Source organism: Taurulus bubalis, assembly GCF_910589615.1.
Source record: "Taurulus bubalis genome assembly, chromosome: 2".
In the NCBI taxonomy this organism is placed as follows: domain Eukaryota; kingdom Metazoa; phylum Chordata; class Actinopteri; order Perciformes; family Cottidae; genus Taurulus; species Taurulus bubalis.
In genome coordinates, this window is record NC_136590.1 from 9,094,220 (window position 1) to 9,104,951 (window position 10,732).

The 10,732-nt window shown below is 40.3% G+C and overlaps 2 protein-coding genes across 2 annotated transcripts; both read right to left on the reverse strand.

Annotated features, from left to right (window-relative positions):
* Positions 1–32: 32 nt before the first annotated feature.
* Positions 33–1,999, reverse strand: pstk (phosphoseryl-tRNA kinase; the record flags this gene model as incomplete). Its single annotated transcript, XM_079214350.1, has 6 exons — positions 33–340; positions 438–531; positions 622–697; positions 805–1,006; positions 1,229–1,484; positions 1,778–1,999. The coding sequence occupies 6 exons, from the start codon at positions 1,997–1,999 to the stop codon at positions 123–125; spliced, it is 1,068 nt and encodes a 355-aa protein (XP_079070476.1). The 3' UTR covers positions 33–122.
* A 593-nt stretch (positions 2,000–2,592) lies between these two features.
* On the reverse strand, positions 2,593–10,157 carry adam9b (ADAM metallopeptidase domain 9b; the record flags this gene model as incomplete). Its single annotated transcript, XM_079237313.1, has 22 exons — positions 2,593–3,051; positions 3,161–3,198; positions 3,379–3,478; positions 3,585–3,717; positions 4,297–4,402; positions 4,493–4,579; positions 4,706–4,886; positions 5,062–5,173; positions 5,442–5,643; positions 5,749–5,838; positions 6,370–6,541; positions 6,904–7,037; positions 7,590–7,680; positions 7,784–7,953; positions 8,059–8,130; positions 8,467–8,529; positions 8,647–8,836; positions 9,092–9,168; positions 9,319–9,397; positions 9,510–9,586; positions 9,673–9,779; positions 10,091–10,157. 22 exons carry the CDS (start codon positions 10,155–10,157, stop codon positions 2,928–2,930), a joined length of 2,472 nt encoding a protein of 823 aa, XP_079093439.1. The 3' UTR covers positions 2,593–2,927.
* Positions 10,158–10,732: the final 575 nt, after the last annotated feature.

The window sequence follows — 10,732 nt, forward strand, 5'->3', positions numbered from 1 at the left end:
ATATTATACATACATTTTATTTCTTTGCCACAATCACCAGAAAAGGTACATTGTATTTACATTGAATGAAATACAGAGCGTCGCGCATTTTCTTGGGATGTTCTGCCTTTGTGAAAATAATGTCATTTATTTTCATTTATGACTCTCAGCAGGATTTCCGTTTTCTCGTGGTCAAAAACATCCACTGCTCTTTTTACCACACGTTCTACATCAATTTCCTCTTCTTGAGCGAAAGTTGCTTCCTTAAACAACCGTCTCCGCAGGTTGTGAAGAAATGCTGCTTTCGAGTCATTCAGCTGAGCGGCCAAACACCTCATGTGCTCGGGAGGTACTTGATTCTCTGAAGTTAAGGGGAAAAAGTGATTATAAAGCTGGACTTTAAATGACAAACTTAATAAAATGTCAAATGTCTAGTATTAATGAAGCTCAAAACTGACCTCTGGCAGTCTTCATGGCATCAGAAATGTGCCGCCTACAGGCCTGGTCAGTCTGGTGAATCATACTAGTTGCACATTTAAGGCGGTCCGCCTCCTACACAGTATGAGACAACAGCACATTAAGTTCTGTGGTTGCATACCTCAAGTTCAATTAAAGAATTTGAGGGGAGCTGCATTGGCACACCTTTTGTTCAGTGTTGTCTTCAGCCGGGCTCAGTGGGTTGCTAAGTGCACAAGAGATCAACTCCATCACCCTCTGGCTAAGGACAGCACAGGAAGAGAAAAAGACAAACGCAACACACATACTTAATCTATGCGTGTGCCCTTCTGTAATAAGTGGTAATTACTGCTTATTCTGCTGTCTTACATGTCACATTTGGACAAATCGTCTGTGGTGTTGAGTGAAATGCTGTTTGTCTCCCATGAGTTTTTCTGTGGATTTGGAGACTCCAAACGCTTCACCATCTCCAATATCACCTCAGTGGGAATGGGTTCAGACCTGGTCTGGTTTCTGCTGATGCAGGACTCCAAGTCACAGTGCAGATACACCTGGCAGAAACCCAGTGAATCTAAAAAGACAACAGACAAATGACTTCAACCAAAGGGAAATTTCAATGGCAAACAAGTGGTTTTGCTTGTTTTATCCCATAGTTTTTACACTGATTTCTAATTGTCAAGGCAGCCCGGAACAGTTTCTTTTCAGTATACTAACACAAACTAGCTTGGGATCAGACATTTATCAAAGTAGAAACCTAGTTGCCTGTAAATAGCTGTAAAGAGAAAGTGCTTACACTTTCTTGCAAGTTGGTGCACTTCATATCTCATGCTTGGATAGTAGAAGTTGTCATCCAGTAGGAAGAGAAGTGGTGCCTGGTCCGCCTGCGAGCTGTCCAAAGCTGCAGGCTGCCGTAGAGCTTGAATACATTGTTCCCATGCAGCCCTGTTGATCTGGCAGCTGTCCGGCATCTCAGCCAAAACTTGAGGTTTCTTCAAGAACTGCTCAACGCACCGTAGAACTGCTTCTCTATGCAACTTCCACTCAGTGTGCTAGGATGAGAAAAAAAACATTGTACCAATACTGTATACCATTTGTAATGCATTCTGGGAAACTTTAATTGAATTGACACCGGTATGGCAAAATAGTATTGTGGACACATCCCAGAAACCCAAATGAGGTCAATGCCTCTGGTCCCTTATAGTGAATACATTTGTCCTCATTATGGCTTGTTCTGTCTGACCTATATTAGTATTTTAGCCTACTGAGAAGAAAAGTCCACTTAAAATAATTTTATAAAATAATAATGCTATTCTAGTTTTGGATACACATGTCATCAAATTACACTGTTAGGGATTGCACCGTCCGCCTCCGCCACCACTCTGGTCTGAAAAGCCTGCGCGGGGATCAGGTCGTCATACGGCACCACACCAGCTCTCCATCCGCGCTGCGCAGCGGTGCTGAGGAGCTCGCGGGCCAGCGAGGACTTCCCAGCAGCAGGGAGACCGCAGAGGACACACAGACAGGCCGCAACTCGGCCGACACCTCCGGCTTCCTCTGCCGCCATGTGCTGCCGGAGAGCCGCTTCAAAACTCATATTTCAATACATTGTAGAAAGGGGTGGTTAGCGGTTCGTATACAGTTGACGGCTTACTTCCGTGTTATGCTGCGTCACGTGACGTCCGGCTACAAGCCTTTCAAAATAAAAAGGGGCGAACGCTTGAGATAGCTACAACTATATATATATATATATATATATATTAAAAATGTAGGATATGTATCACAAAGACTGCTATTTTTAAAGGACATAGTTTCCAACCTTGGAGTCAGAACCTCTCAATACTTCTAAGAAAAACATTCAGGGGTCATTAGATACTTCTTTTCCACCAAATATAATAGTCTTTTTTTTTTGTACTAGTCTATATTTGTAACTCCCCCAAAAAGCATTCCAATTACGTTTCCATAATTCTTTATACAACTAAATGAAAAAGGAAAGCCACTGCCAAAACATTTTCTTGCTTAACATTTCTGACACCTGCATAAGCCCAGTTTGTGCCTCATGTATCATTACATTCCACGAGTTCAACAAACTACACTGACAGTACAGCTTTACTACAGTTCCAAGAAACACACTCACAATAAAAAGAAGAAGTTTGAATCCATTGTCCGATACATTTATTTATTCAGTTCACATTCGTGAAATCAACATTTTTTAAATATTTGAATACATAGTAACATAAAATACAAAATGTTTGGGAATATTTAAAGAGATAAACACATGTATTCAAATAAATATGTACTTGTCTATAAGCCTCATCCACTACCACATTACTACAATACACCTTTAAAAAAAGAATAATGCCGGCAACAAGTTAAAATAACTCTTTTGTTATCACAGTGTTTTAAACGTGTCTCTTCATTCAGTGTGTTCATTCAGCTGTAGTAAACTCCCTATATCCACAATACAATTAAAAAACGTTTGTATAAAAAGAGAATCAATGAGGTGGCTGCTTGGGTGGGATTGGTTTGGGGACTCCAGGGCCCTGCTTGGGAGCTGGTGGTCTTGCAGGGGCAGCGATTTCATCTGCATTCCAATAATCCGTTTCTCCATACCTGAAACTGACAGGATGAGTGCAAATTGTATTATATAGTTTTGTGCATTGAAAGTTTCAATTTCCATCTGTGTGAGAGGGCAATATGGATTGAGTGAAATAAAAAAAGTTCATACACAGAAATTGGAACTTCGGTAGCTGGTGGATATCCGGGCTGGAATTAGAAGAAAAGAAATACTTAAAATCGGCGATGCTGAAAACAAAACATGTGCCTTTTTTGATATACCTCTTTCCTTTTGTGTGACAACTTTCAAGTAATGAAAAACTGATTTTATTATTGAAAAATCAACATTACACTGCAGTGATGATCACTAAGAGAAACACACATATTTACCTCATCAGAAGAAGCCTGTGATGGAGGCTGGGTTGTGGCACTTTTCTGAACATTGCCGTTTGGCTGTTCATTTGCATTTCCAGTCGTAACATTACGTGACCTGTGAAAGCAGAGAATGTATGAGAAGAAATAACCTTGTAATCTAAATATAAAACACAGCAGCCCATAAAGTATTTAGCATATTTTTAATGTGAGGAGATGTTTACTTGAGGCGCCGTCCTTTGAGGCACAGGTCTAAGGAGTCTCTCCTGAAGAAGTAGAGCAGCACCAGAATGAGAACAACCAGAACAGGTACCACCAACAGGAAGAAGATCAACAATCCGTTCCTGAGGGAGTGGTCTGTGGTAGAAACGTTCATGTGTAAATAACAAACATTACAGTATATTTAATTGCGTTAGTTACACCAAACAGTCAACATGATTTCCTTGCAGATTACAACAGTGGTTTGGTGATTTTTGCCCACCCCAAACATGACAATACAAGTCATCATGACAAACATAACCTCCATGAATACATCAGGAACAGAAACAGGGTGCAGAAAAGACAACTTAGATATACAATATATAACTAATGCTAGTATAACAGCTAAAATATCTGGTTCGTTCTAGTTCATCATGTGAGACATAACAGCCTAAGAAGACGATAAATAGTGAATTTGATCTGATCGAGCATATACAGTTGGGCAAATAGACAAATTGGCATGATGCATTTTCAGTAAGACCAAAACCTGTTTAAATCTAGGTGCTACAACAACAGATATAATAAGGACCCACACCTACTTCAGACCTGCCAAAAAAACCAGAATGATTAATTTAAGAGTCATATGAAGCCTAAAAAAAAGGACAGCTGCATTAGATTACTGTGAATGCACAGAGACAACGCCATTGCTGATTTTCAGATTTTCACATTTGAACCCACCTATCTGAGCAGGACCACTGTTTATGCTGCCACCACGCCCTGACGTGCTACATGTCGGTGGGGCCCACCCGTTGTCACAGTGGCAGTTCCCTTGGTCATTACATACCTGAAGAAAAACATTAGAACAGGAAAGTCATACTTGTATTTATTGGCTGGTAACAGAGTAAAAACAAAAGTAAATAAAATACAGACTCACCCCTCTGCTGTTGCATGTGGTTTGGGCATCACAGGTCAAGTTAGGCCGCAGAACAGAGGCGTTCACACACTCAAAGCCCAGGCAGGTCTGAGAGAGAATACTTTCAACTTAATGATGTCATTGGGTGTCATTATTTTATCTTGAACAATGACAGTACTGTCCTGGAGCATCAGTTGTTCCGCTTTACACTCCTTAAATAGTTGGCCTGCTTACCTTTCCTGTCTCACAAGGGCTGCCAGAGTTCACGTAGCCAGGATCTAGCACATCTGTGCCGAGGTTGAAGTTAGCATTAATACACGTTTCCCCTTGAAGTACTTCGATGGTGACTGAGGCACCAGGAGGGATCTTGCCGAGGTCCACGTTGACACACTGCAACTTCCCACACATGGCATTTCTGCAGTGCAGGTTCAAGAGAACACAATTGTTAATGAGTTAAATGTTGGAAGATAAAAGAAAATCCATCTTTTTATTGAATAAATTAAACTGTTTAAAATGACCACCTTAAGTATATTTAATTAGAAAAACTGTGAAAAAACGATGTATCAACACTACTTATGAAGAGTACTTACTCTACAGGACATTTGAGATACTGTCCATTGCTGTTCATTCCACAGTTACCAAATACGGTTCCCCTCAGATTTATATCCTGAAAACAAATATCCGCTGCCTTTGTTGCTGGATCTGCCCAAAAGAGAAATAATATCCAACATATAATATTAATGACAAGAGAAGTGATGTAATATCTTCAAAGGTGATATGGGCCTCCTGTTAGAATTTGGGCTTATGTATTGTAGACTGAGTTAGCGTTAGCGTTTTACAAAAACAGAAATAAAAACTCACGTGTTGGACTGGCACACAGGGTATGAATTGCAGCCATAAATTATGAACACATTAAGTACACAAACCTCACAGTTTCTGGAGTTTAATTAGCTGCATTATTAAAACGTACCTGGTGCAAAGAGATGACTGCACTGGAAATCATACGTCTGGCATCGGCCCTCATAGCAGTATGCAGCAGCTTGACGGTCTTGACAGGTTAGGCCGTCCATGACATAGAAGTCGTCGGGACAGAACTCAGTCGTGCCGTCACAGTATTCAGAAAGATCACAAGTGTTGACAGACCCTCTGCATGGTGTTCCAGAAACTCTGATCTAAAACAAAAAACAAATCACACACACACAAGTATAATGAATCGCCTCCATTCAGTGCAGCCATAAGCTATATAACTCTGGCATTAAGTCCAACATAATGCTGACCTGACAGTTATCGCAGCATCCTCCTTGAGAACAGACGGCCCCAGATGTAAATGTGCAGGTGGCGGCATCACAGCATTTATTGTTGCATTCCTGTGTGAAATGGAAACAGAGAAAATCGATGCATGTTAAAAATAAAAAAAAAGTACAAGAATTGAACTCTGCGAGAATATTATTTATTCTAAGACCAATGAGGTGAAGTGTGTCTAATCTGTAAAACTGAAAACTAAATGTGTTACACCAAATAATTCTTCTTGATTTACAAAGAAATACTAATCATTACTCTTCACATAATTAATTTGCAAATGTCTGTTTTCATTTTCAAAATATTAGTTTGCAACATATCACACACTTCTCAGCTTCATGGACTGAATATTCTCCACAACTCTACATAGTTTCTGTCTGTGTACATTTCTGGTATACATTAATACAACGTATACCAGAAACTTACACAAGTATTGGTTGTTCGATCTAAATGATGGCAAAGCATCAAATAACTGTGAAAACTACCACCAGTTACATTACAGAAGAATGTATTCAAATATTATTATAATTAAAATCCTTATCCGGTGCAACAATCTGTAACTGCATGTGTGTCAGTGCATCTGAGAGGCAGTACTCTACCTCTGGTTTGCCACAGTCACACTGCTCTCCTTTGTCCAATCGGCCATTGCCACATTCAGCGACACCAACCACATCGGATGCGGAGGGCTGGTTTTTCAGACACGTGCCTCCTCCACGTATGATCAGGTTCTCAAAGTATCTTTCACTGCAGCCGCTGAAAAGGTTTGAACCCCTACAAGGTAGCAGGATACACCATTAATGGAGATGTCCAATTGGAACAGGCCTCGCACTAAAACAATCTTTGACCTTTGAGCAGAGGACACTTTTTTGTTGTCAATGAAACATTAATTTTGGTACAACATGTAGACTTTTGAGAACCATAATAATAATCATCATGGACATTCAACTTAATTTAAAACATAAAAAAAAAAAAAAACTGCTGTCTACCAGCTGTCATTCATTTCAGGAGTCTGTTTTAGATGATGTTATAAAAGGCACAGAATATGCTACATGTATTGTACAGCAGCACTTTAACTACTGCTTGTTTAATTTCATGTCAAGGGGTTCAGAAATATTTTGTGGAAGATGTGTTACCCAGCAGTGGCTGCCATGATGCATGAGTCTGTGCCATTGCAGCTGCAGCCCACAGTGTCATGATTCATGCCCAGGTTATGGCCCATCTCATGGGCCACCACAGTGGAGACATAAGCCAGGTTGTCCGCACTGAACTGGGGAAACACACATTACATTCAGTACTAACAATCTTCATTGTCAATTTATCCAAATGTATAATCTTTATTATCAAAAAAAGTGCTTTGGCTACTTATGAAGAGTATTTTTAAGTCACAGTGAGCCTTTCGTCTGATTCATTTGACTTATCTACTGTTGAATCAGGATGTTTAAGGAAGAGACCGGACATGAAGAGTTCTTTTAAAAGTGTAAAAAAAAAAAATGGATATAGATAGGAAAACTTGTTTTATTTGAAGGGAAAAGAAGGCCAGCAAAAGTTAAATTATATTATTTAAAGGATTGTAAAGGTTAAAGGATATACAAAATACTTTAGGGCATCACAAGACTTCAAAGAACAAACAAAGTTGTCCGGTGACATTCCATTCCACATTTCAACTTGTTTGACTTGTTTAGAGCGTGGGAGAATGAGCTGCACTTATAGAATGCTCCATGAATAATGCAGACAGTATCAGTTGCAGCTGAAAAGCTCATGCTGCCAAAGCAGCAATGTGACAGCTGGTGTTAGACGTTAAAAAGGAAATTTAACTCACCACGTTGATTCCCCCAGCGGTCGCTACGTGGCAGACCGTGCCCACGAAGGCCATACCCAATACACCGTTATTGTATGCCCCAGACCGACCACTGAGAAAAAAGTGGACCAAGAGATGAGTTACAAACTTAACTTTACATTTCTGAAGGATTCAGACATGTGGATATCTAATACAATAGAACACACATTACTCACACAATGAGTTGCGCCATGTCATGCCTGAGCTTTGGTAACAGAACAGTCTTCCTCCAACGGACAAACCGCCCCAACACGTCCCCTGCAGCGCCTTCCACATCAAAGGGGTTACTTTCCTTAAAAATTTCCAGGCCCACCAGCACCACACGGATATTGAGCTTCTTGTAATACTAAAATAAAACATAAAGAAACAAAAAAAAAGATTATAAGGCATGGCACAACACCAAAAAAACATTTTAATTCATTGAAATTGAGCATACACTCTGAAATCTCACCCCATCCAGTAGGTTAGCCATCTGCACCATTTCCTCTCGAACAGCCGTCTCATTCTGTTTCTTAAAATTATACTGTAAATACAAATAAAAAAGATAATTTTCAAACAGATTAAGGTAAATACAGTTGGAACTATATTCCACAGCATTGGAAAAGCACTGCAACGTGTGTGTGTGTGTGTGTGTGTGTGTGTGTGTGTGTGTGTGTGTGTGTGTGTGTGTGTGTGTGTGTGTGTGTGTGTGTGTGTGTGTGTGTTGGGGGGGAGCCCATTCCTTATTACGGCTTACGAGTCACTAAGTATGGTAAAAGTGCTCATTTCCACTTGCGTCTAGTGTAAAAAACAAACCTGTTGCAGCCAATTCATTTCCACTTACATACCAGTGACGTCATTACCAGATATGCACACTCACCCTGAGATGATCGGAAACCAGCACCAACTCCACATAACTGGTTTGAGGTAAGTTGCGCTTCCTCTGTTTAAACAACAAACAGTAAAGAAGGAAAAGCGGTCATTTCAACCCTTCCGTTTCAAAACCAGTTCACACACTAAATACGTGTTCACTGCAGGTGAACGTGTTGAGCATCCTGACCCGCAGCAATGAAGTCAGTGTATTGCCTGGCTCAAAGGGTTCATGGCTTTGCGTTGATGAAGCCTCATCGACGACCCCACAAGTGACAGGCCCTTCACTGTCCTTCAATAGGTACAGAAGGTGGTCGTTGGTGGCCGACTGTGGCACAGGCTCAAGTCCATAGGTCTCATTTCCAAGGAGGATTACACCCCTACAGAGAAGTAGTGCATTGGAGATACAGCATTAGATAAATGCTTTCAGTCTGTGCCAATGCCTGAGTGTGGCATTACCTGGCACAACTTGATAAAACCAAAAATTTAAAAACTTCAATAAAAGTGCCTTTGCTGATCTGGTTCATTAATTTGGACGACAAAATATTGTGGCACCATAACTCGATCCAATCATAAAATCATGAAGTCAATATTAAATCAGAGGAGCTAGAAAACAGCGAGAGAGATGTTCAAACCTGAGGCCAGAGCATGTGCTGAGCGCTACCACTGAATCCTTATATCCCTCCACCTCTCCATGGTAATAGCAATTCACCTGATGAGAAATGTAAAACAAGTTCAAGAGGTTGAAGTTTAAACCAGCCGACTAAAACAGAATGGGTAAGTGGTTGCACCAAACAGTTGTTTGCCAGCCGTCAATACACCGTAAAGAAAGAAAGAGAAGAATGAATAAGTGTCGACTTACATCCTGTTTTGGATACGATGGCTCATGGTTTCCAGTGGCGTCACTTGAGTATTGAACAAAGTTTGGGTGCAAAAAGTCTCTGACAAGAAGAGACAAAAATACATGATAGTAGGTGATATTTTATCTGAAGCAATGGTATGAACTTGCAATAATGGCAGTAACATCAAATTAAGTTCCAACTTTGTGGATACCTGTTATTTTTTAGATGAAGGAGGTGCTTCCTGTTGTTTATGTTGACTGCATATGATACCGTCTCCTCTCCATGTTTCTGAAATGGGTAAAAACAAGAACGCATTCTTGAAGTTCTCATATTAAAATATCAGTTTTAAATAATTAATTAGGGTTGTTTCCTACGTGTTTTGACTGCGGCGGTGTATTGATGTTCCTTTTCCATCTGTGAACCACCTGAGGATTTACAATGGAGTACTTGGAGAGTTTTAACGTCAGCCCATTGAAAATGTCTGGAAGGAAGGTGAATACAGAGAAACTGTAAATAGTGAGGAGGCATTATGTGGCAAGCTACACAAAATGGCAAATGAATTGTGGAATATTTAACCTCTTTCCTAAGAGTTTCCGCAGAATCCCTTCCTGTAAAACTGAGAAACTATCGAGCATACACAATTCATTTATTTTGTAGACAGCAAGCGAGGCTGATGGGAAAACAAAACAGTCAAAACCCCCACCCAGTGTTGTAGTGTGTACAAAAGACGAAAAAAAACGCAATTTTTCGGCTCCATCGGAAGACTGAACAACACATATGCCTTTGCCTTACCTTTGTTGTCAATCCAGGAGACGTAAGACATAAAAACAATAGAAAATAAGATGTATTTCCTGGTCATGATCCTGGTCAAAGTATCAAGACTATTTCCCCATCAGGCTTACGGTATGTTACTTTTAATTCACGCAAGGTTCGTGCCTTTGCGTCCTTGCTCCTGGTCAGGTGCGTCATGATGGGCGTGGCTATAACGACAGGTGAGCTATGTGGCTTGGGAAAACAAACAAACTCCAAAGGTGGAGTTACAATAATAACTATTAATGTTTGTAAAACAGTTAACGTTACACGTTTTGACTGACAGTTAAATAATACCTGCTTTACCAAGTTACTAACGTCTCAGATGGGTGAGTTTCTCTGCTGACATTCCTCCGTTCATCGTCGTTGTAAAGACACAGTAAGTCTCCTATAAAATAAAGATGTGCTTCGATTGTGCTTGAATCTGAATTTATGAATAACCGTTGTTAACTTTTCTACAACATAAATGCGAATTGCCGTTCTAAACGTGGACGAGAACTGCGATGGAGTTCTCGCGTTACTTAGGGATTTGGACGTCACTCGAATGCGGAAGTGCTTTGGTGTTGGTCAACGGTACTATGTTGTAGCAATGCTCTACCGTTATAAGTACTAGTGTGCGATTTA